The sequence below is a fragment of the Paroedura picta genome, chromosome 10, assembly GCF_049243985.1.
Source record: "Paroedura picta isolate Pp20150507F chromosome 10, Ppicta_v3.0, whole genome shotgun sequence".
Lineage (NCBI taxonomy): Eukaryota > Metazoa > Chordata > Lepidosauria > Squamata > Gekkonidae > Paroedura > Paroedura picta.
The window spans coordinates 85,923,919-85,949,985 of NC_135378.1; the positions used below are offsets into that span (position 1 = coordinate 85,923,919).

General features: G+C 51.4%; 1 protein-coding gene across 2 annotated transcripts in view; it reads left to right on the forward strand.

Moving 5' to 3' along the window:
- The first annotated feature begins 8,713 nt into the window (after positions 1–8,713).
- Positions 8,714–26,067, forward strand: part of FBXO41 (F-box protein 41) — a 50,164-nt gene continuing 32,810 nt past the window's right edge. Inside the window, exons 1-2 of one of the 2 annotated variants that reach the window (XM_077301239.1) lie at positions 8,714–9,078; positions 19,929–20,921. In XM_077301239.1, coding sequence (XP_077157354.1) covers positions 20,185–20,921 — 737 coding nt within the window. In that variant the 5' untranslated portion in view covers positions 8,714–9,078; positions 19,929–20,184. Of the gene's footprint in view, positions 9,079–17,011; positions 17,071–19,928; positions 20,922–26,067 lie in introns of those variants that run through there. The other variant, XM_077301240.1, reaches the window with a different exon arrangement.

Below are 26,067 nucleotides of genomic sequence, written 5' to 3' on the forward strand. Positions count from 1 at the left end.
GGAGAGCCACGGCTCCCCCCCACACACACCCCAAGGTCTTCCCACGTGGCTCTCAAAAATAGAATTTTTCACTGCTGCAAACTCCTATCAGAGCCCTGGCCAATTATGACATGTTGCCGTCTAGAAATTTGTATGCAACGGTGAGCTATTTCACTCTCTTTGGATTGCAGCCTGTCCTTCCTCTGAGTATTTTGTTTATGTATTGGTTTCCCCCACCTTTCTTGCCAATGGGTATCCAAATTGGCTGACGCTGTTGTTCCCCTCTCCTCCATTTTATCCTCACAATAACTGAGGTAGGCCAGGTGGAAAATGCATCACTGGTCTAAGGTGACCCAGCACAAGCAAGGAATCTAACCTGGGTTTCCCAGAGATTAGTCCCACATTGTGAACCCCTACAGCATGCTGGCTGGCTGGCTATCATGCAGATCATCACAACAGCTCAGTGAGGTAGTTTAGTCTGAAAAAAACTGCCCTCAAGGTCTCCCAGTGAACTTCATGGATGACGCATCAACACGTGAAGCTGCTTCCTACTGGTCCCTCGAAGTCAGAAGGGTAGTGGCTCTCAGGCAGAGGTCTTTCCCATCCCCTCCTGCCTGGTCCTCTCAACTGGAGATGCTGGGGATTGAACTGGGGACCTTCTGCCTGCCAAGCAGATGCCCTACTAGAAGATGCCCTACCCATGGTCCAGTCCCAGTCCTCTAAGCACTACACCACACTGGCTCTCATTGAAGCTTATCTAGGGGAATGCAGTTGCGTAAATAATTTCCACTTCCTTATTTGTTCCTTTCGTCCCTGCCTTTCTCCACATTGGGGACCCCAAAGCAGTTGATGTTGTGCATCGTCTCCTCCGTTTCATCCTCACAACAGCCCTGTGAGGTAAGCTATGCCAAGGTCTCCCAAGCAAGCTTCCACGGCCAAAGCACCATTCGAACCCAGCTCTCCCAGACCTTCATCGGACAGGCTAACCCCGAGGCCCCAGCTGGTGCTCTTTGAGCTTCAAAGCACTTCAAGCCCCCCCCCCCCGTTCTTTCTCCCTCCTCCCCTTCCAGCGCAACGAAATGACAAACCGATTTGGAAGAAATCTTAGCAACCTTCCATCCTAATTACTCTCTGCTGAATGCCGCCAACTGCGGGTTGATTTGCACGGGGCGTCTTTCAGCTGATGGCAGGGCTTCGTCCTTCACCCACAGCTGACTCATACCTGTCTCTTGTCTGGGGAATCGGATCTGGTTGCATAATCATGTTTCGTTGCCGGCTCTTCTACCGCCTCATCTCATCTCTCCCACCCACCCCTTCTGCTCAGCCCAGCTAACTTTCTCACGCAATCCAAGCCGGCCGGCCTTGCACGGATCCGGACTCTATCGCAGGCCCGGTTGGCTGACCACTGGAAGTGGCATCAGTTCTGTATTTGGGAGGACCAGGATGCAGGCGTGCAGCAGAAGACAGGAGCTTACAAGAGCCAGTTTGGTGTAGTGGTCAGGAGTGCGGACTTCTAATCTGGCATGCCGGGTTCGATTCTGCGCTCCCCCACATGCAACCAGCTGGGTGACCTTGGGCTCGCCACGGCATTGATAAAACTGTTCTGACTGGGCAGGAATATGAGGGCTCTCTCAGCCTCACCCACCCCACTACTACTACTACTACTACTACTACTACTACTACTACTACTACTACTTCTTCTTCTTCTTCTTCTTCTTCTTCTTCTTCTTCTTCTTCTTCTTCTTCTTCTTCTTCTTCTACAAGCAGCGGCATCCGGGAGTTGATGATTTTCCTGCAATAGCGTGCAGAATTGGATGGGCCATCCCCCTAAACTGGGGATTCCTGCCTTGTATGATGGGCCACACGCTGGAGAGCCATGAGAGAACAGCTTGTGTAAAGATGGAATTAAAATCCACGTAAGGGATCTGATTGGGCCACTGAGCCATCCGCCTGTGGTGGAGACACCGGATCCTGTCCCACTTCCACATCAGGAGTGACTGGACTGACCTTTTCAGGGCCTTTTCAGCCAGGTGGAATGCTCTCTCTAGTGAGATCAGGACCCCACAGCAGGGGCAGCCAACCTGTGGTCCTCCAGATGTCCATGGACTACAATTCCCATGAAGGGAAAGGGGTTTGAAAGCTGCTTTGGGACTCTTTCATGTAGTGAAAAGCAGCATGAGGGGGATCACTTGGGCATGAAATTGGGGTCACCTTGGGTAGGCAGGTAGTTGTGAGTGTCCTGCATTGTGCAGGGGGTGGACTAGATGACTCTGGAGGTCCCTTCCAACTCTAGGATTCTATACAGAAAACCAGTTCCTCTTCTTCTAATTCCAGTAGATGAAGGGGACCAGCCACAGAGCAGCCAAGACGAAGATCAGGTTCCCAGATCCTTTGCTGGGCTCTTGAATACAAGCTCTGTATTCCCATTGGGCCACCGCTGATAGTTCTATTTGAGCTCTCTGCTGCGTAATTTTACCTCCACTGGATTTAAGAGCCTTTCAGAACATCTCTTGGAATGACGGAACTCTCTCTAGGGCAGCAGCTGGTACAATGAGACTGGGAGGGAGGGAGGCTACCAACCTCCAGGTGGGGACTGGAGATCTCCTGAAATTTCCCTGTATCTTTAGACTGCAGAAAACTGGGGGAAATAGAAGCTTGGGAGGGGAGCTAGATGGCCTGATGCCCCTACCAAGTTCCCTCCCCTCCTCACACTCCCTCGGCTCCTTCCCCCAGATTGGCCATTAAAAAGGTTGAGTAATCTAAACATTATTATTACAAAAATTAGATTAAACACATTTTATTACACAGGGCTAAACAAGGTCAATTAGAAACAAAAACAATACATCAAAATTGCAGGAGAAAAATATGAGTCACACATTCAGGGCCAAAAAACATGCTACGGAGACCCTCGCCTTCGGGGAGGGCGATAAATATAAATATGAATAAAATAAATAAATAAAACGGCCTGACTCACCTTGATCCAAATAACCTCTGAAGAAGAGTCAATTGGACCCAAAGAGTTTTGCATAACTTCTGCTGAGGTCTTAACGCCTTGTTTCTCATGGGCCTTGTTTAGTCCTGTGCAATGAAACATGTATTTAACGTGCTTTTATCATAATAATCTTTAGATTTTAGATCAACACCTCCTGCTTTGGGCCCTGCCCAGCAGTCGCCTCTGCCCCTCCTCCTCTCCCTCCCTCCCTCCCATGTATGATGCATGAGGTTTTATTAATACCCCACAGAAAGCGCATCTATTATGGATGGGATTGCTAAAAGAGACAACCTTTCCGGAGTCCCACAGGGTACAGTTCTGCCGCATCCCCAGCAAAGGGCTTCCCCCCCACTGCGTCGGACAAAGCCTTGAGGATTATAGCAGCCGGGACAGATGACAATTCTACCCTCATACCGTCCAGGGATCATTTGGAAGAGGACTCTGGCATCCGAAGAAAAAGAGGAGGTTTTTATACCCTGCGATTCTCTGCTTGAAGGCGTCTCAAAGTGACTGACAATCATCTTCCCTTCCTTTCCCCATAATAGGCGCCTTGCGAGTCAGGTAGGGCTGGGAGAGCTCTGAGAGAACTGGGACTGGCCCAAGCAGTCTTCCTGGGGAGGATTTGGAAGTCGAACCCAGTTCTCCAGGTTAGAGTCCACCACTCTTAACAAATGTCCTAAATCTACAGACCCATAACGTTTCAACGTGGTCGCAAAGAAGGGGCCAGATGGGGCCAAGATGAATGCTGTAACTCAGTTGAAGGCTGCTTTGCAGATACATCAGTGGACCTGCTGTGTCCAGAGGAGGGCAACCAAGATGGTGAGGGGTTTGGAGACCAAGACGTAAGAGGAAAGGTTGGGGGAGCTTGGTCTGTTTAGCCTGGAGAGGAGACGACTGAGAGGGGATCTGAGAATCATCTTCAAGTATTTAAAAGGCTGCCATATAGAGGATGGAGCAGAGTTATTCTCTCTTGCCCCAGAGGGACAGATCAGAACCAATGGGATTAAATTAATGCAAAAGAAATTCCAGAAGAAGTTCCTGACAGAGCGGTTTCTCAGTGGAGCAGGCTTCCTCGGGAGGTGGTGGGTTCTCCCTCTTTGGAGATTTTTAAACAGAGGCTGGAGAGCCATCTGACGGAGAGGCTGATTCTGTGGACTTGTGGCAGGTGACAGTGGATGAGCGAGAGGGTTGTGTCCTGCATAGCGCAGGGGGTTGGACTAGATGACCCATGAAGTCCCTTCCAACTCTAGGATTCTCGGATTCTTGATGTGGTGGCCATCTTGCAATTCCACCTTTAGCCTTCGCTGAAATCTAGCATTTCTCAGGACATCTTTCCCCAAACTTTCCTCCCTGGAACCTGACCAATGTTGTGCAAAGAACGCTTTTAAAAGCCCAACCTTGGCCCCTGAGCTCACACCTGACCTCCCGCACAGGATCATAAAGCTGCGGTGGGAAGGCCCAAATGGGAGCGGTTCCTTGGATGTACTCCCTGGCTTCAATGGCATTCCATGGCAAGGACCCCAGGTGGTTCCACCCATCACTCAAACCGAGATCGGCTGCATTTACATGCAAAGACGCATAAAATCGGATTAGCGGAGGTTTAGCATGATGTGGAGCAATTTAGGGTTTGAAGAGGAAATGAAACAATTAGCCAGAACAGATGTGACATGTGCTGCCCCCTGGTGGTGCACAGAAGAAAATGCAGCCATTCTCTTCAACTCAGCCCAGCCGCCATGTTGGTCTGAGGGCCAGATTCCAATAACTCGCCTTTCTCTTTTCCAAGGGGGTGTAGCAACCACCCCTTCTTTCTCCCAGCATGCCTGGCTGAAACCTGAGTTCTTTTCCTGCCAAATACTATTCAACTGACATCAGTCAGGGGTAGTTACCAACTTCCAGATGCCACCTGGAGATCCCTTGCTGTTTCAGTTGACCTCCAGCCCATTGCCCCCAAGAAAATGACTGCTGGGGAGACTGTGCTCTACGGCCTTTGACCCTGCTGAGGTCACTTCCCTCCCCAAACTCTACCCCCAAAATCTTCAGGAATTTCCCAACCCATAGCCAGCAATCATACACATGAAGCCTTATATGGAGTAAAGGTCCCTCAAGGTCGGCATTCCCTACACGGGCTGGCAGCAGCTCTCCAACATCTCAGAGCCCGTTTATGCACTGGAGGTTTCATGCCAGGCTGCAGGCTGGAGTTTTAGTCGTGGCAGGTTATCCCACCTCTTCCTGCACTCACATGGGGGAGCACTTGGCCTGGTGCATGTCATCCTCCCCTGATTTGTGCTCCTGCACAGGAGCTGGGGCAGTGAAGTTCCCAGGGCATAAACTGGGGGTAATCAAACTGCGGCCCTCCAGATGTCCGTGGACTACAATTCCCAGGAGCCCCTGCCAGCGAATGCTGGCAGGGGCTTCTGGGAATTGTAGTCCAAGGACATCTGGAGGGCCGCAGTTTGACTACCCCTGGCATAAACGGTCAGACAGAGGTCTTCCACACCACCTACTTTTTAACTGGAGGTGTCGTCAGCACAGATGAAGAAACTGTTTTGGGGCTATTAGATGATGAATTTGCTTTCTGGATTATGGCCCTAACGGCGTTAACGATCACAGCTAACGAGTTAATATGCTGCGGTCGCTCTGCAGAGGTGACAAAAAGTTTGTTTAATGCGGAGTAAGTTGTAGCAATGAAATTTAATAATAATATAGTGGTGAAATAGATTAGTTATAAAATATTTGAAGTAAGAACTATTCATTATTAACTGTTGTTAAATATTAACTATTAAGACTGGGAGGAGGAGGAGGAGGTGATGGGGGAATAATTTTGCTTTTTGCTTCACTTTTTAAATACATGTGTTGCGATCTTTAAATGTGACGACTTGGTGTACATAGAACCCTTTTCACGGCAATTCAGCACAGCAATTCAGAAGCACAACAAAAGGGTAGAAAACAGGAGAAAACCGTTTTCCTCCAAAAAGCAGCTTGGCCATGCTTTGCTCACCTGATGCCGTGGGCCCAGGACGAACAAGACTCCTCAGTGCGAACACCCACGGCAAAGGGAGCTGGAACTGGGGCTCAGCTACCACGGATGCCTGTAGGGCTGTCTTTCTCAACCACGTTTACTAGTAACCCCAGGGGTTACTGCAGAGCCTCAGTGGGGGGGGGCATAAAAGTTGAGACCTTCATAAGAACATCAGAAGAGTCCTGCTCGATGAAGCCAGATGTCCATCAACTCCATGATCCTGTCTCACACAGCGGCCAACCAGTTCCTCTGGAGGACCCACCAAAGGACAGACAGGCTGAGACCTTCTCCGGATGTCGCCTTCTGCTCTGGGATTCAGAGGCTTAGTGTCCCTGCATGTGGAGGTTCTCCTTAGCCACCGTGACCGGTAGCCACCGAGAAACTCATCCTCCACGAATCTCTCCGATTCCCTTTGCAAGCTGTTTATTCCTGTGCCCACCTCCATATCCTCTGGCAGGGAATTCCACATTTTAACAGAGTAAGGTAATAGTTCCTTTTACCCATCAGCTTCATTAGATGCCCTCGAGTTTGAGTATTTTGGCAGAAGGAGGAACCCTCTACAGTGTGTAATTCTATAAACCTCTATCCTGCCTCTTGCTCGTTTCTAAACTCTACCTCTTTCCTCCTGTTCCCTTGGGATAGACTGGATCGCTCAGGCCCTGACCTTCCTATGTATTCTCCCCGTTGTGTCTCTGGTTCAAATCCTGCGGGGACCAGCTCATCGGCTCTGCGCATGCCTGGCTGCGTCAGCCCCGGCTTTGACAGACAGCGATGCAATTTGGGTCTCCCATCTGGTCCCGTCCCTCTAGAGCGAGGACTAGAACAAATAGTGTGTGTGTGTTTTTAATTCAGATCGCACAGATTGTTCAAACTCAGTCTTGCACTTGTGTGCGCGCGCACACACACACAAAGAGCAGCTGCCGAAAACAGACATGCAAAGTTTGGTAACACAATGGGTGGGGGAGACTCGAGCCATTCTTGAATGACCAGCGAAACCACACACAGAAACACGAAGGCTCCTGAATGAAGACGGAGCCACACCCACATCAGTTGTCGGAAGGGAGGGGATAAAAATGGCATTCGCCCGCAGCGTAGTATAAGATTGTGCGGCCTTTTTCTGATTCCGACTCTTGTAATTTGTTCCTAAGTGACCTTTTTGGGTGGGGAGCCACAAACCTCGTGCCAAGAATCCTGTAAGTTGGACCATGAATGCTCCAAGCTGCCTTACACTGAACGAGACCTTTGACTCATCAGGGTCAGCTTTGCCTACTCCAGGTTTCCTAACCAGTGTACCAGCGTACAGCAGCGTACCACAAGTCCCATGGAGCAGCACCATCATGGCTGGGAAAGTTGGCCCAGGGGTCCTTCTGTTGGGCACCGGGGCTGTATTGAGTGTGGGGGGAAAACAAATTTTAATTTTAATGTTATTTGCATAGGGGGCCTTGCAGGAAAGGTGGAGTGGGGAGAGGAGACAGGGGGGCTGATTTATATGTTTATTTGCAGCTTTTTGTTTTTATTTGCCTATGGGGTGTAGTAGGGGGCAGTGGACATTGCTTCTGCAGGACCTCAAAGCCGGAAAACGATTTCCAGAGTACCTCCATGGGGGAAAGGGCTGGCCGCTGCTTTTCATGGTCCCAGGCCGAGCTCTTTCCCAGGGCCAGCCAACTGGTCCTTTCTGGAGCTGGAGCTGCCAAAGGGGGAACCCATGAGCTTCGGCATGCCGAGCAGAGGCTGCCGCTGTGCCAGGGCCCCACCCTTGGACCACCTCCCACCCAAGCCCTAGCCAGGGCCGACCCAGCTTAGCTTCCAAGATCAGGCAAGTTCGGGCTCCCTCACCTGTGCCAAATAATGCCATTTTAATCCACCTCAACGAACCAATATTGGCAAGTGGATTTTGCCAGGCCATCCTGCACACATCGGCTCACGCACTTTCCATGCACTGGAGGAGTCAATGTTCCTCTTTGCCACAGGGCAAATCCAGCCCCAAAAGCACATTGAAAATGCCTCGTCCAGCGTGTGCAGAATGGGGAAATCCGGTGGCAAAGAGGATCGCGGTAGTTTGCCATTGCCTCCCTCTGCGGAGAGACCCTTGGGGGTCTCCCATGCTTCCCAGACCCAGGGACATCCGGCTAGCCCTGACCCCCCAGCCCTTGTGCCCCGCATTGGATGGGCCGCTTTCCATGCACTTTAGAAGGAGATGCCTCCTGCTTTGCACCTGACAATCGCCAAAGTGCCTTCGGGCCAACAGCTGCCCAAGAGGGCACCTCCACCTGGTTTTGGGCACCTGCCGCCAGGTGGCTGATCTGGACCCGGTCCGTCCCCCCCCCCCCCGGCTCAGAACGGTGCCCCATGGCAGGGTCAGAATCGGTGCAAACTGAGCCCCCCCCCCCACCAGCCGCAGGCAGCGGAGTCTGGGTGGGCGTCAGATCCATCTCCCACCCCCTTTGCCTGATACCCTTCTGGGGAGGGGGGCGGGGGGGGGCAGGGCCATACCCCCCCATCTCCGCATTGCCGCTTTCCTCCTCCCCACCCCAGTGACCTTGGGGGGGCTACAACACCCCCCTCCCCCGGGTTGGAGAAAGGCGAGGCGGCGGGGAAGAGGAGGAGGAGGAGGAGGAGGAGGCGGAGGCGGCGGCGGCGGCGGGGGGGGTGAGGGCTACGGCTCAACGTCTTGGGTGGGCGTACCTCCGCAGCTCCCGCTGCCCGCCCCCCTCCACCACGCCTTGGGAGCGGGCTTGGGGGGCGGAGGCGGAGGCCCCCCTGCAGGCACGGGCGAGCAGAAGGGGGAGCTTACGCCCGGGCAGGGGGTGGGTGGTCGCAGGGGGAGGGGGCCTCGCCGCCCAGCCCCCCAGCCCTCGAGCCGCCGCAGGCGCCCCCCCCCTTCCTCCTCCTCCTCCTCCTCCTCCCGGCTGCTCGGCGGGCGCTGGGGCGGCTCGCCCATTGCAGGCGGCGGCGGCGGAGGGGCGCTGAGCGAGCGAGCGAGCGAGTCAGCCCGGCCCGGCCTCTCCTCCCCGGCCGCCAACAAAGGGGCGAGGCGGCCGAGCGGGGCTCTGCGGGCGTGCTGGAGCCGGAGCCGCCGGACAAGCAGGTAGGGAATGGATCGGCCGGCCGGGCACCCGCGTTGCCAAGCCCTGGGCGGGAGGGAATGGGGGTGGGCGTGCAAGAGGTGAACCTCTCCCGCCCGGGGGCTGTCTGGAGGGAGGGGGGGAGGAAGAGCGATCCCGCGGGCGGCCGGTTGCAGAGCGCCGAGGGCCGAGCCCCGCTCGTTCCGGAGGGGTTGCAAACCCGCCTCCCTCGGCCCCGGCGGCCCCCTGGCTCCTTGCGATCCGGGAAGCATTTCGGCCAGGCGACGGTCTGCCTCTCTCCCGGGCACGCGGGGCTGGCTGGCTGGCTGGCTGCTGTCCTCGCAGGGAGGATGCCGTCGTGGCCGGGCTGCCCTGCCCTGGCTGCTGCGATCCGACCGGGGCCCCGGGCCACAGGCCTCCAGAGAGCCCCCGCCCCCCCCCCGCGCTCCCCCCTCCATCCCGCCGCCTGCCGAGACGCTTTTCGGGGAGGATTTGCCAGAAGAGAAGCCGAGCCCCGATCCCGCCTGCCTGCCTGGGGCTAAGTTCGGCACCTGGGGACAGGTTTGGGCGGCGGGGCTCAGTCCTTCCACACGAACTCACTGCAGGGGGGGGGAGGAAAAAGCCCACCCTCTCCTTCCCCAGGGGCGATCTGATGCGCCTAAACTTCCAGGCGATGGGCAGCTGCATGCCAAAGGTGCCAGCCGGCCAGGCAGGGATCTCGGGGGCTGCCCGCTGGAGGGGTCGGGAACCAGCTGCAGGAGTCGGAAGGGGTGCCCCAGTCAGCAGCCAAGACGGACCCTCATAGGGGACAGGGGGCAGCTCAGTCCCTCTTGGGGATTCGAGGCGAGAGGCCAACAGAGGTGGCTTGCCTCTACCTCTGCATAGCCACCCCGGACTTCCTCGGTGCTCTCCCATCCCACTGCTAACAAGGCAGCCAAGAGGGGATGGGATGAGGCTAGCTGGGGCCATCCAGGTCGGGGTAAGAGAGATGTCTTCCCGTCGCCTTCCTCTGCGTAGCAACCCTGCCCTTCCTCATCCAAGTGCCTCCCAGAGCGGACCCTGCTTGCCTCCTGGGATTCTGTCTAGCCTCTGCCATCTAAATCGGGGCAAACTGGGCAGTGCGTCTTCCGAACAGACTCCTTCGCCCCCTTTCCCAGGGCGCTGTTTCATTCAGAAGTGAAGGAAGAGGGAGAACTGGGGAGAAATTTGAGGTATAAATGCCCCCAAAGCCTGAAAGATTCAGCTGGACATCGGCACTTCTTCTGCCTCATTCTGCCTCAAGAGGATTGCAAAAGGGGGGGCGCAAACCCCATGGAAGGAATCCCGTTCCAGGGGTCCGTTTCCTGACCTGGAATTGCGGGACTCAGCCTGAGCCTTCTGTGCCTTCAAACGTCAGTGCTCCTCTTTGGCCTGTTCGCCTTGGTCCTCTCTTGGCATTGGCTGTCCCCAAAAACCCGATGGTTCAGGTGAAGAAAGGAAACACCTGGGGATGCAAAGAGTCAACGATGACATGAGGGGGAGGGAACGGCATTTCACAGCGTTTCTCCAAACTCCACAGAGCCTCTGGGAGCAAAAGACACCCTAATAGGTCCAGAACCACGGAGTGGAGTGGTTCAGCCATAGATGCGTTGGAATGAAAAAGATTTGGCCGGGAACTTCAGGGGGGGGGACCAAATAGATACCCGGGCATGGGTGGCCCAGCCTAGCTGGATCTTGTCAGATCTCGGGAGCTGAGCAGGGTCGGTCCTGGTTAATCCTTGGATGGGCGTGAAGCTGCCTTATATCAAATCAAGCCCTTTGTCCATCCATCAGTATTGCCTACACAGACCGGCAGCTTCTCTCCAGGGTCTCAGGCAGGGGTCTTCCACATCACCTGCTGCTTGGGTCCTTTCAACTGGAGATGCCGGGGATTGAACCTGGGACTGCCTGCATGCCAAGCAGGGGCTCTTCCACTGAGCCACAGCCCCTCCTTGAGGAAATCCAAGCCAGGCTCATCTCTGGCCTTGAAAACCCTACATGAGTTCACTTCAACTTGATGGCACTTCTGCTGCCACCAGAGAGATGCCATGGGAAGCAGAATTCCAAACTCATGGTGTCACAACCAAGAAGGCCCTTCCACTTGCCCCACTCCAATGCCCTTGTGGAAGCAGATCTCTGAGACTAGGCAGGTTCATGGGAGAGGAGGTCAGCCTTCATGCTCCTGGTTAGAATCATGGAAGGGACCTCAAGGGTCATCTAGTCCAACCCCTGCAGAATGCAGGAAATGGTCATAAGTGCCAAGAACCAACACGGTCCCTTCTGTTCCCCCACTTACATCAATCTAACTAAGTTCACGGAACTGTTAGCAAAGAACTATCAAGCAAGAATAACAATTATTCTCAAAATATACACGTCCGTAAGAGTCAGAATGAGTTCCTTGGTACAACCTCATTTTCCTTTTTCTTCTTCAATGACACTGTTTCAAGGTTGTGATTTCTTTCTAATCATTTCTCACCAACAGATTCTCTTATTATAATACCCTTGAAAAAGGAACCTACACATATCCATTACCGTCATGGTATATTCTTTCAAATATGTTGCCCAGTGACGGGTCTTAATTTTCTGAAGTCCAAAGAATTAGCATTTCTGTCCGATGGCTCTCTAGCCTCTGCTTAAAAACTTCTAAGGAAGGAGAACCCACCACGTCCTGAGGAAGCCTGTTCAACCGGGGAACCGAAAATAAAGCCAAATATTCTTTTGAATTAATTTCATCCCATCGGTTCTGGTCTGTCCCTCTGGGGCAAGAGAAAAAAATATGCTCCCTATAAGACAGCCTTTCAAGTATTTGAAGATGGTTATCAGATCCCCTCTCACTCATCTCCTCTCCAGGCTAAACAGACGAAGCTCCCCCAACCTTTCCTCATACCACTTGGTCTCCAAACCCCTCACCATCTTTGTAGCTCTTCTCTGGACATGCTCCAGTTTCTCTACATCTTTCTTCAGTTGTGGTGTCCAAAACTGAACACAGGACCCCAAGTGAGGTCTAACCCGAGCAGAGTAAAGCGGTACCATTACCTCCCGTGATCTGGACACGATACTCGGTTTGATACAGCCCAAAATCCCATTTGCCTTTTTAGCCACTGAGTCACACTGCTGACTCATGTTCAGTGTCTGGTCTACCTTTTCACAGGTACTGATGCCAAGACAGGTCTCCCCCACCCTGTAGCATTGCATTTGATTTTTCCTACCTAAATGCAGAACTTTAAAATGAATTTTAATGGTGAAAAATGTATTCATTCTAGCCCAGTTTTTCAGCCTATCAAGATCATCCTGTATTCTGATTCTGCCTTCTGTTGTGTTTGCTACCCCTCCCAGTTTAGTATCATCTGCAAATTTAATAAGCATTCCCTCTACTCATCCAAATCATTTATGAGTGTGTTGAACAAAACAAGGCCCAGGACGGACCCCTGAGGCACTCCACTCCTCACTCCTCTCCAAGAAGATGACGAACCATTTTAAGCCCCCTTTGGGTATGATCTGTGAACCAGTACTCAATCCACCTAACAGCAGTCAGGTCAGTTCTACATTTTACCAGCTTGTCAACAAGAATATCATGCAGAACCTTATCAAAAGTTTTACTGAATTAGAGATAATTAGTAATTACAGCCTTTTGCTCTAGCTGCTCAAGGACAGACTGATTTGTTCTAAAATTTTGCCAGCTATAAACGTCAAGCTGATGGGTCAGTAGTTATCTGGGTTCTCCTTTTTCCCCTTCTTGAAGATGGGGACAACATTTGCCCACCTCCAATTGTCTGGCACCTCACCTGTTCTCCAAAAGAATGTCCAAAATAATGGACAGAGGTTCAGAGATGACATCTGCAAATTCCTTTAGTACCCTTGGATGCTATTCATCTGGCCAGAGGAATAAGGTTCACCTAAAGAAACTGGGTGTTTATGAACTAGCCTCACAGTGATTCTAGGCTGCAACGCCCCTCCCTCATCAGGTGAAATTAATTTGCCACATTGAGCATGATTTAGGAATTGAGCAGTTCAGCTCTCTCATCATCACCTGTTACAATTTCACTTTCTTGTCCCCACAATGGTCATAACATGTCCATATTCTTTTTCTTACTGTGAACATAACTAAAAAAAAACCCATTTCTCACTAGCCTAAGCTCATACTGAGATTTAGCTTTTCTAACCCTCTCCCTACAAGCATTGCTTATTTGTTTGCATTCCTCCTTTGTTATAAGGCCCTCCTTCCATTTTCTAAATAAGCCTCTTTTGTCACTCAAATCTTTTGAAAGCTGTTTGTGGAGCAATTTCTGGCTTCTTTAAGTCCCTCCCCTTTTCTCCTTCTCAAGGGAATTGTTTGTGATTGTATTTCACTTTTGAGGAACTCCCATCCCTCTTGAACTCCCATCTCCTTAAGTTTTTCTGACCGCTGGATTTTACCCAGCATAACTTTAAGTTTGTTAAAATTTGCTTCGCTAAAGCCCAGCCTATATGTCTGACTACATACAGTTTTTCTCTTCTTCAAAACTGCAAATTCCAAAATCCCATGGTCACCTACTACCTACTACTACCTGCTCTCACCTCATCAACCAGTTCCTCCCTACTGGTTAGAATCAAGTCTAAAATTGCAGACCCCCAAGTTGGCCACTCCACCTTCTGGGAAATGAAGTTGTAAGCAAGCCAAGCCAAGAATTTATTAGATTTTTCATTTTTAGCATAGCTGGTCTTCCAACAGATATCTGGGTAATTGACCCCCCCATGACCACTAGGTCCCACCTCTTTGAGAACTTCGTAATCTGGTCTAGGAACATCTCATCCAAGTCCTCTGCCTGGCCTGGTGGTCTTTAGCAGACCCCCACCATCATACCACTATTATTTCCTACTCCTTAGGCTGCCTAAGGAGGTGGTGAGCTCCCCCTCACTGGCAGTCTTCAAGCAAAGGTTGGATACACACTTTTCTTGGATGCTTTAGGATGCTCTGGGCTGATCCTGCGTTGAGCAGGGGGTTGGACTAGATGACCTTTGTGGACCCTTCCAACTCTATGGTTCTATGATTCTATGATTCCTTTTATTTTTACTCAAAGACTCTCAGCTGAACTCTCATGCTCAGACACATGTATTTCCTCACATTGTTAACATATACTGCTACTCCTCCCCCTTCTTTATTTGTCTGTCCCTTTTAAATAAGCTGTACCCCTCAATCCTAACATAGCAATTGTGAGTGTTATCCCAGCAAGTATCTGTAATGCCTATGAGATCATAGTCCCGTTCCTCTATTAGGACTTCTAGTTCTTCTTGCTCATTCCCCGTACTCTTGGCATTGTAATCCTTCATACGGGTACCCCAGGCATTTCGCTTCTGAATTTCCCGGCATAGGTGCCATTCCCTTTACGTCTGCAGTAATCATCTTTGAACGAGGCTTTGTATGTTTATCTCCCGCCCCCCATTGGACTTAGTTTAAAGCCCTCCTCACCAGGTCTGCAAGACACTTTGCAAAGTCACTTCTCCCCGCCCTTGTGAGGTGCAAACCATCTCCTGAGAGAAGTGCCTCATCACGGTAGCATAAGCCATGGTCCAAAAACCCAAACCTTTCAGAACAACACCAATGATGCAGCCAGTCATTTAACTGCATTATTTTCCTTCCCCTTCCTAAGCCACGGCCATTAACAGGGAAAGCTGACAAAAACTCAACCTGCCCTCCCAGGTCTTCCACCCTTTCCCCCAGAGACACATGGCCTCGTTTCACATGCTCCAGGCTGCACTGGGCAGTATAATTTGCTCCCACATGAATGAGCAGGAAGGGGTATCTGTCCTTGGGCTTTACACGTTTGTCCACCTTTTCCGTGACAACCTTGATTCTCGTGCCAGGTAGACAGCACACCTCTCGAGGTGTGTCGGTCAACATACTTTGGCCTCCACCCCTCTCGGCAGGGAACCCCCACAACCAGCACCCGCCTCTTCCTCCATTGGGGGCAGAAGAGCTAGTCCTCTCATCCGCAGGGGCCCATGAAAAGCCTACTGAGCTTTGAGGAGACTGGAGGAAACAGTCCTGGCTCCTCTATCAATATCTACAGGCAGATCCCGGAATCTTTCGATGATGATGTCATCCATTCAGTCGTGTCCGACCCTCGGTGATTTTATAGGAAAGTCTTGGCCATGCGCCCCTGTCTCTGATTGCTTCTTTCACTTGGTTCATGGTCATCCCTGTGTCGGATTTGATCGTGTCGAGCCAGCGGATCCTTTGGTGACCACGTTTCCTTTTGCCGCTGACCATGCCGAGCATTAATGATCTTTCTAGTGAGTTTGATCGCATGATGTGTCCAAAGGAAGTGAGCTTCGGCCATAATATCTTGCCTTCTAATGACATAGTTGGTTTTCTCCTCTCTAAAACTATCTTGTTGGTCACTTTGGCTGTCCGTGGTATTTGCAGCATTCGTCTCCAACACCGTAATTCGAAAGCACCTATTCTCCTCCTGTCTTCCTTCTTCGGGGTCCAGCTTTGGCATCCAAAGTTGTTATGGGGAAGACAACGGTGTTGACTGGCCGGCACTTGGTATTAAGGCTGATATCCTTACTCTTCCCTATTCGGTTCATGCCTAACATTGCGTTCTGGCCCAGTGTTATTTGCCATCTAATTTCACGGCTGCATCCGCCACTTTGATTGATCACAGAGCCAAGAAAGATGAAATCATCAATACATTCTATGTTCTCGTTGTCAACCTGAGTACTTACAGAACCTGAATACTTACAGCAACTTGGGCCTTGACCCCCAAGGCTCCTTTAGCAAGCAGGAGCTTTTTATAGTGCAAAGGCCCACCTAGCGGCAGAGGGCTGAGTCAGCAGTCCCTCCCTCCCCTCTCCTCTTTGCACAACAATCAACCATCCAATGCAATCAGCTGCACTCACTTACCTTCCAGGCAATGAACAGACAAAAACAACACTTAAACAGCCCCCAGCCTCCCACAAGGTATATGTCCTCATGCTGTAAGAGCAGAAAGAGGCAGCACTAGGTTGTTTGAGATCAAAATCTGTACTGACCTGCACCCTGGAAAAAACAAGGGAGCCAACTGGTTCTAGATGGACACTTGTAATGTGTTCCCAGTTCAGGGTTCAGCCAATAGACTTGAGCCCTACTGTATTCCTATTGCAATGTCTGGAGCCACTGTGTAAACCAGGGGTAGTCAAACCGTGTCCCTCCATATGTCCATTGACTACAATTCCCATGAGCCCCAAGCAAGAATCCCCTGGCTGCAAGAGGACAGGAAGGAATCAATAAGGCTGACCATAAAGGGAGAAAAGGGAATTTTTCGGGGAGAAGCGGAACTTCCTTCTGTGAAGACTTGTGGCGGAGTCGTGGTGATGAGGAATTATGTTTAGGGCAGACACATCAATGAATTAAGCTCTGGCAGAAAGACCCCAGTTCTGATTCTGTGTCCAGCTCTTTATGGAACAGAAATCCTTGGGCAGCACAAAATAACACATCTGTGCGTAGTCCGAAGTTCTGACGCGGAACGAAATCACTGCATCATTTTGTCAGTTTTCTAAGGTTGGTTGTTATTGCTCCCTTCCTATGGATTGGGAAACCGGCTCCCCGTATTGAATCTGCCGGAAAAAGGATTTGAAGCCGGGTCTGCAATTCCTCTCCCCGTCATTTTGCAGTCTCGCCCTTTCCGCCATGTGCGTGGAGACTTGTATCTGTCATTTGCTGCTCTTGATTACAATCTAGCAGCAGAAGGTGATACAGTGCAGCAGAGCCTCCTTCCCCCCCCCCTTTGTCATCGCTGTTCCGGAAAGCTATATATAGTCTCTGACAACTCTCACACTTCCCCGTATTTAGCATATTGAATCAGAAGGTGTGTTGTTTCAGCCTCTCCGCTGTCACATCAGCTGTTCTCCTTTTAAGGTTTGGGCAGGTTGCAACTTGGCATGTGATCACAGGACCCATTGGGTGAGAGCCTGCCCCAGTTTTGCACATTTGACTATAATGTGGAACTCTGCGGGGGAAATAGATGGGTTTCATGGTGAGCATTTATTTTTTTTGCCTATCAGATTACGTAGCTTGGGGGGAGAAAGTGGTTAGCAATGGTGTCTCTTAAGGACATCCTGACTGGACAGCGCCTTAAGACCAGTCGTATGGTGAGCAAATGGGCTCCTGCCATGGCAGGAGTGGCCCTCTTTCTGTATGGACTTCCTTTCTCCGTCTCTGAGCCTGGTTATTCCATTCACAAATTTGCAATACGTTTTGCAGGGCTGGGCAGAATTCCTTCGCTGACAGTCGGAAGGAACATTTTCCCGTCGGCTGCAGTTGAAGCCAACCAAAGATGAATGGCAATCTGGTGCTCTTGAAAATGACTTCACTCCCCATCAAACAAAGAATTAGTAGTCATCAGTCAGGTTCACAAATCAAAAACGTTAAGTCTTCATGTCAAACGCACTGACTGATGCTGAGCATCAGCTATTGGGTGATGAAGAGGGGACCGTCCGGGCCGTGTGAAATTCATGCGCAAAATGGAGTCAGGCTACTGACCGGTGGAACGCCATGTTTTTTCCTGTCCCCGGTTGCAGCTCCGCAGGGTTTCCAACAGAGAAAGGTCATCCCCAACCTTGGGGATGCTGGGGGTTCAACCCAAGACCTGCTAGACCCGCTAGATGCAAAGTGCACATTCTGCTAGAACCGCAGGCCATGGAAGAGGTTTTTGAAATTATGCATGGGATGGAGATGGTTGGCAAAGAGGGATTTTTGTTCCTCTTCAAACTATGAGAACTCAAGGGCCTCCAATGAACCTGATGAGCAGTAGGTTCAGGATGGAAAAAGGGAAATACTACTTCAGACAGAGAATGGGATCTAAACGAGGGATTTGCTGCCAGAGGATGCAGGGATGGACACAGGAATAAACAGCTTTAAAAGGGGATTAGAAAGATTCCTGGGCTACTGGTGGCCACTAGACTGAGGGGAACCTCCACAATCAGAGGCACCGATCCTCTGAATCTTGGAACCAGGAAGCACCATCAGGGGAAGGCCTCAGCTTCTCTGCCCTGTTGTTGACCCTCCAGAGGGACTGGCTGGCCCCTGGGTGAGACAGGAGGCTGGACTGGATGGACCGCTAGTCTGATCTAGCAGGGCTCATCTTATGTTCTTAATTTGAATTAAGGAGACCGAAGCAGGTATTTAACCTTCACCGTTGAAACAAGTAACAGAACACTATCTATAAACTATCTAAGATGCTGCTGAATTAGGATCCAGGTGTTCTACTGCAGACCAAGGCAGCTGCCCTCTGACACTGTACCATGCATGATCTCTGGTACAGGTGATGTGAAGAGATCATCCATGTTTGCTTAATCATTTGTGTGCCTCATTTACATGCAAAGCGCAGAGGAGGGCCTGTGCTTAGCATCATAAAGGGCATGTAGATGAGAGGAGTCAATCTTACTTTATATGTGAACAAGACAAGACAAAAAAGTGACTACCATTGCCACAGAAAGACCAACTTGGAACTGACTGGAACAACGTCTGCTTTCTAGGGGAGCTCTCCAAGGTCCTGAAACTAACTGGCTGCCGGTAATCAGCTTTGCTATGCAAAACTGCTCCTTCATACTGCCACCTGCTGTGGCTGGTTGGCCTTTCACAGTTCCATTTATTCAATCAAACTTGTGCTGGGCCATATCCCGCTGGATTGTGCCTAGATTTTGAACGGGAAATGATCCACTTTAGTTGCTGGCATAAGATGTCGCAATTCTTTCTTGTTGGGCTTTTCTTCAGTTTAAACCTAGTGGGAGCAAATTGTTGTTTAAGCTGCTTACATGATTTTCTGTTCAGTGTTGTTCCTAGTCCTGGGAAGAAGCTGATGGGGGCAAAGGTGTGGCAAATGAAAATTGCTTTTCTTGATGCAGATGGGTCGCTGTGTTAGTCTGCCTGTAGCAGCAGAAAAGAACAAGATTCCAGGAACACCTTCAAGACTAACAACATTTGTGGAAGGGGAGGAGCTTTGGGAAGTCACAAAAGCTCCACCCCACCACAACATTTGTTAGTCTTTAAGGTGCTACTGGACTCTTGCTCTTTTCTTGATTCATCTGTCCTTGAACTGGTGGGTTGCTACTCTGTACTTCACCAGAGTTCTTTCAGTCTGCAAGTGGGTGGAAAAGCACTGAAGCACATTACATGACTAAAACTGTTATTAAATATTGAAATTACAGATGACAAACTTCTGCATTAAAAAACCCATACATTGTATATTGGAAACAAGTTCAAAAGCCATTCGCCTTGCATAGAAACAGAAACACAGGCCGCCTTGCAGGAGAGCTGAAGTCCATGCTGCAAAAAGCATGACAGGGATGGAGTCCCTGGGCTTTTCATTGGGCAGGGCTCTTCAAATTCCAACCGGCCCCAAGGAAGCACGTCTGGCCTCAACCGGGGCAAGCACCTTTTCAGTCCTGGCTCCTGCTTGGTGGAAGGAGGTCCCAGTGGAGACCCAGCCCCAGTCGAAACTGGCACAGTTCCGCAGGGCCCGTAAGATGGAGCTCTTGGTTGGAGCCAGTAACCTCGTAACACCTAGGGGCCCTCCCCGACACAACACTTCCCACAGGTACATCCTGGGCTGCAAAAGGTCCCTTGAGAGGGGCCAGTTCTGGAAAGCAGGACAATAATCGATGTTGCCACTGGCTACAGAGGTTGCTAAATGTTTTAAATGGTTTTATTTTGTTATTATGGCTTTAAATATCTAATTGTATGATGTACACTGTCCTGAGCTGGTATTACTACTACTACTACTACTACTACTACTACTACTACTACTACTACTACTACTACCACCTGTAGAGAAATAGCTTTAAAAGAGACCTATAAAAGCCACAGAAAAACTGACCCCCTTTTCTCTTCCAGGACTGCTGGCTGGACCTGATGCCGACCCGGCCTCTCTGACCTGGTGCTTGCTGGCGTCCTCCTTGCCTTTGCCAGACATCCCCTTGCCAGCAATGACCTTGCGGAACCGGCCTCCTGTCCGGCTCCCTCCCCGCCCTCCTTGCGCCTCCAGCCCCGCTTTTGAGGCCGCCCGCGCACCTGCACCATGACCGGGGGCCGGCGGCTGGATTCCTGTGGAGGAGGGCTGTGTGGCACGGGGTGCGGCTCGGGCTGAGGGATGGCCTCGCTGGACCTGCCCTATCGCTGTCCGCGTTGCGGGGAACACAAGCGCTTCCGGAGCCTGTCGTCTCTGCGGGCCCACCTGGAGTACAACCACACTTATGAGACCCTCTATGTCCTCTCCAAGACCAACAGCATCTGCGATGCCACCGTCTTCCCCCTGGCCTCAGACGCCACCCTGCTGACGCCCGCCGCCCGCCGAGACATCTTCGAGAGCACGTCCTTCCAGGGTAAGGAGCAGCGCTTCAGCTGCGACCTCCTCCCCGCCGACGACCTGGAAGCGTCCTCCTCGCCCGTGGCCTCCCGCTACATCCACGAAATCGAGATCCCGCTGACGGAGATCTTCACCCGGAAGGCCATGACTTCCACCACCACCCCGCCCGCCGCTGCCGCGGCCGCCGTGGCCGCGGTGGATGCGGCCTACGAGGAAGGCTTGACCCGCCTGAAGATCCGCGCCTTCGAGAAGCTGGAGGTGGACAAGCGGCTGGAGAAGCTGACCGAAGAAGTGGAGCAGAAGATCGCCTCGCAGGTCGGCCGGCTTCAGGTGGAATTGGACCGGAAGAGCTCCGAGCTGGAGAAAGCCAAGCAGGAGAGTATCCGGCTAAGCAGGGAAAAGCAGGAGCTCGAAGAGCGGGCGGTAGAGCTCTCCCGGCAGGTGGACGTCAGCGTGGAAATGTTGGCGTCCCTCAAGCAAGATCTGGTGCAGAAGGAGCAGGAGCTGACGCGGAAGCAACAGTGAGTCAAAATCTCTGTGGTCTGTAGCACAGGTGGGATGATGTTTCGTCTTGGGTTGCCAACTACAGGTTGAGGAATTTCTGGGGATTTTGGGGGTGGGACCTGAAGAGGCCAGGGGTTGGGGGGCCTCAGTGGAGTATAATGGCATCGATTTGACCATCCAAAGTTGCCGTTTTTTTCCAGGGGGGGCTGCTTTCTGCCATCTAGAGCAGGGGTAGTCAACCTGTGGTCCGCCAGATATCCATGGACTACAATTCCCATGAGCCCCTGCCAGCAAATGGGAATTGTAGTCCACGGACATCTGGAGGACCACAGGTTGACTACCCCTGCTCTAGAGATCAGTAGTAATTCTGGGAGATCTCCTGGCCCCACCTGGAGATTGTCAACCCTCGTTTCTTTTGTAGGTGCCTGATTGTAACTTGACGATCATCTCCATCCAAGTCTCATGAAAGCAGATGCCAACCTTGAGGCATGCCCAGGGTACTCAAATATTACATGAAACTGGTTTCAGAGAGGCCTGGCCTGGTTACTATCTGTCTACCTGTGTTGCTTCAGAGGAGGGATTGGATTGGGCCCCTTCAGCTGTATTTAGGATTAGGACTAGTGGATTCAATTAAACATCCCCCCTTTCCCATCATCCCACCATAAATCACTAAAAAATAGTTGGAATTATACACTGATAATTTTTAAATGTTTGTTGCATTTGAAACATTTATATGCTGCTTTCCCACCCAAAAAGGATTTCTGCAGTGGCAAACATGAAAACACTGGAGAATTAAAACAGCTCAAGAAATTGAATAAAATGAAGTTCAATAGGGACAAATGTAAAGTTCTGCATTTAGGTAGGAAAAACCAAATACACCAATATAAGATGGGGGAGACTTGTCTTGGCAGTAGCATGCGCAAAAAGGACCTAGGAGTCTTAGTGGACCATACATTGAACAGGAGTCAGCCGTGTGACTCAGTGGCTAAGAAGGCAAATGGGATTTTGGGCTGTATCAAACGGAGTATCGTGTCCAGATCACGGGAGGTGATGGTACCGCTTTACTCTGCTCTGGTTCGGCCTCACTTGGAGTCCTGTGATTAATTTTGGGCACCCCAGTTGAAGAGGGATGGAGACAAACTGGAATGTGTCCAGAGGAGGGCAACAAAGATGGGGAGGAGTTTGGAGACCAAGACGTAGGAGGAAAGGCTGGGGGAGCTTGGTCTGTTTAGCCTGGAGAGGAGGGGACCGAGAGGGGATCTGATAACACTCTTCAAGTGTTTAAAAGGCTGCCAAGTAGAGGATGGAGCAGAGTTGTTCTCTCTTGCCCCGGAAGGCCGGACCAGAACCAATGGGATGAAATTAATTCTGGGCTCCCCAGGTGAGGGATTCAAGAAAATCACAGGATCACATACTTTTGCATGATTTTTCTTTTGGGGGGAAGCTCATGGATTTTTGCTCAGTCATCACTCCAGCATCTGCGATTCAGTCTGGCAAAACATTTCACATGGGCGCCTCAAGGGCTAAAAATTCAAGGAGGGGAAGTGGATTTTAAACAAAAGCTAATTCCATGTCTGGCTTCTCAATTCTCTGTCAGCTGCCTGACGCCCATATCCTCTTCTGCATTGTTTGCAAACAGATATGAAAATCGGGGGGGGGGGTGACTTCTACGACCACCCCCCAGCTAAGGCAACCCTGGCTGTTGTTTCTGCTCCCTTGGCCAGTTCCTTATCTGAGAAACAGCATGCCCATCCCCAGGGGTGGAAATGAAGTTCTGGAGTTAGACTTTGTGCGTTGTGTTGCTGAAATCAGAACACATTTCGCGGACGGCCTCTCCTCCTTACCCCGTCCCCACCCTAGATGCTGAATTTCCTTCTCTTTGTGTTCTTGCTCTGATAAAAGGCCCATCTACTTCAGGGCAATCGGTAACCCCCTAATTAAATTCAGGTGGGCTGCTGTGTTGGTCTGAAGCCACAGAATCGAGTTTGAGTCCAGGGGCACCTTGAAGTCCAGCAAAATTCATTATCTATCTATCTATCTATCTATCTATCTATCTATCTATCTATCTATCTATCTATCTATCTATCTATCCATCTATCCATCTATCCATCTATCCATCTATCCATCTATCCATCTATCCATCTATCCATCTATCCATCTATCCATCTATCCATCCATCCATCTATCCATCCATCCATCCATCCATCCATCCATCCATCCATCCATCCATCCATGTATTGAGGTCTATTTGACCAGTGGTGCCCCACAAAGCCCAAGAATCGGACCCCTGGATTCTGTTGCCCTAGCAAAACATTTCTCCGGCAGAAGGCGCCTCTGGCAAGGCATTCTTCCAAGGTTTGGGAGACGGATGGAAAAATGCTTTCTTTCAGAGGAGATGACTTCCGCTAGCGGAACAAATCCCCAGGATTCCTGCTCAAAGGCAGGAATCTTTGTCAAACAATGTCTCTTGAACACAGGAAGCTGCCTGATCTCGAATCATAATCCAAACAAGCAGACTCATCTGCCGGGTGCAAATTCTGCACCACACTGCGAGGAAATCATTCCTGGCATAACTTTTGACTAGGTAGAGCTGCGTCGACACCCACTGGCTCCCTGTTATTGACCCATCCGCAATTCTCACCCCAGAGCTCTAGAAGAAGAAGAGTTGGTGGGTATAACCCGCTTTTCACTGCCTGAAGGAGTCTCAAAGCGGCTTCCAATGCCCTTCCCTTCTGCTCTGCCGAGCGTCCTCTCGTTCCGCCTCTGTGTATTTGAAGGCCTGGTTTTTCCCAGCCCACAAGAAGAGATTTGCACGGCTTTCTGTTTGTTTATGTGGGTCTTCCTGCCTTTCCAAGCCTTAGCATGGCTTGTATTCATCCATGTCTCTCGAAATGCAAATACGCCATCCCCGCCCCCCCCACCTGCAATTGTGTTCCTGCAATTTCCAAATCATAGCGCTGCTCCATCTCGGCAATTGGCTTAATTGCCCGCCCTTTCCCCATTCAAGACCAGATTTCCCAGCAACGCCATGCCGCGTGGAACGATGCCTTGTGCGGGGCATGCCCGCCTGGATTAATTGCGCCTTCTTCTCCTGCAATTAAACCCCTGACTGTTTTCACTGGTCCTCCCCGCTGAAAACATTTTCAAGCCTCACCAGCAAAGAGGTGGCTTTCCCCGTTAGAAGAACCACGGATCTCGGCAGCATCTTTCCCCACACGAGACGGCTGTTGCTCACACACACACACACACACACACACACACCTCGTGGCCCCAGGCCTCTGCAGTGCAAATGTCAGGAAGGGAGGAAGAAAGCGCACACAGCAGTTTCATCAGTCCAGGGAAAAGGAGGCCGTGAGGGGAGCAGGCTGGATATTAAAGAGCACAGCGGCTGCACATGCAAAAAAAGCGTGTTCCTTTCCAGAAACGGCCCCCTCTGGTAATCCCCACCTCCCTGATCTTTATTTAAGCAGGGCATTTGCATGGAGATGGGACCGGCGCCTCGGCTGCAATTAGACGCATGCTGCAGGGTCAGACTGCAGGCATCTCAGGAATCTGGCCATCAGGAGGGGGGACGAGGAAGACCAAGGGGGGAAAGACTCCCATATTTGGGGGGGGGGGGTTGCCCCACATTTCTTTCTTCTCTCCCTTGCTGCCACCGTTCCCTTCCCTTACCCTCAGGGCCAAGCGACATGCCATACTGGTCACATGTTTGCCACTGTGAATTGCATCCGGGAGCCAGCTGTGAGTTCGGGGGAGGACGACGACTTTATTTAGAAGGGACGTGGGGACCTAGTTCAGGTTGTGACTATGGAATGGGGAGGGGGAGAGAAGCTGCGAAGTGCGGCCCCCCCTTCCCGGCACCATTTTCCCAACCAGAAATGGGTAAAAAAAGTGTCCCCTAATAGTTAGAGCGGTTTCTCAGTGGAGCAGGCTTCCTCGGGAGGTGGTGGGTTCTCCATCTTTGGAGATTTATAAACAGAGGCTGGAGAGCCATCTGACGGAGAGGCTGATTCTATGAAGGCTCAAGGGGCTGGCAGGTGACAGTGGATGAGCAAGAGGGTTGTGAGTGTCCTGCATAGTGCAGGGGGTTGGACTAGATGACCCAGGAGGTCTCTTCCAAGTCTATGATTCTATGGTGGTTCAGGATAGGAAACTATCACACGGAAGACAGTAGCCTGACCAACCTCTTCTAGCAATCCTGGCCAGAATCAGGGCCTTTTAGTGCTTCCAAGGAGGGTTCCCGCAGGGGCTGCTCAGCTCGGTTCCTGTCGTGGCTCCCTGTGGTGACCAGGTGGCAGATGGGTGTGGCTTGGCAGGCATAAGAGAAAGCAGCATGGCACAGCCCTGTCCTGTGAGATCTTGGAAGCAAGGTGGAACCAGCCATGGGAAAGCCCAGAAAGGCCCTGCAGAGGAAGGCCATGGCCAACTGCCTCTGCTCCTCATTTGCCGTGAAAGCCCCTGGCTGGGGTCCTCATTCATTCAGTCCTTGGAAGGGAGACCATCAAGGAAGGTTCTGTAGAGGAAGGCCATGGCCAACTGCCTCGGCCTCTCCCTTGCCTGCATTGCATACGCACATGCAGGCTGGCTCTCAGTTATCCCGGGCCATCAGGGAAAGATATGGATCACCTCCCCCCAGGGGTGGCCAAAGTGTTTTTCTCAAGACAGCCATGGAATACAATTCCCATGTGCCCCTGCCAGCCATGGACATCTGGAGGACCACAGTCTGGCCACCCAGTGTGAAAAAAAAACTATTTCAGAGTGAAGGAAGGGAACATTGGGAGGAGGTGGGAATGTTTTTGTTCCTGTTCTCTCTCTCTCTCTCACACACACACACACACACACACACACACACACACGAACACACTCTCGCACACCCAGTTGTGAGAAAAGGAGATGAAAGTATTTCGGGCATTCCCGCCCCTCTTTTGGTTCAGGCCTAATAGCAGCACAGTGCGCATGAATTCCATTGCGCCAAGCCGAGTTCAAGCACATCTGTCCCCCCTCCCCACCGGCCGGGTCAACAACCAATTAAGCTGATGGACAGGCGGCTATTAGGGAACCCAGCGGAGGATGATCCGTTCTCCGTCCGCAGGAGTCGAGAAGCCGTGACGAGGGATTGGTCTCCATGGTTTCCACCTGAACGGGAACTGGCGACCCACAGGG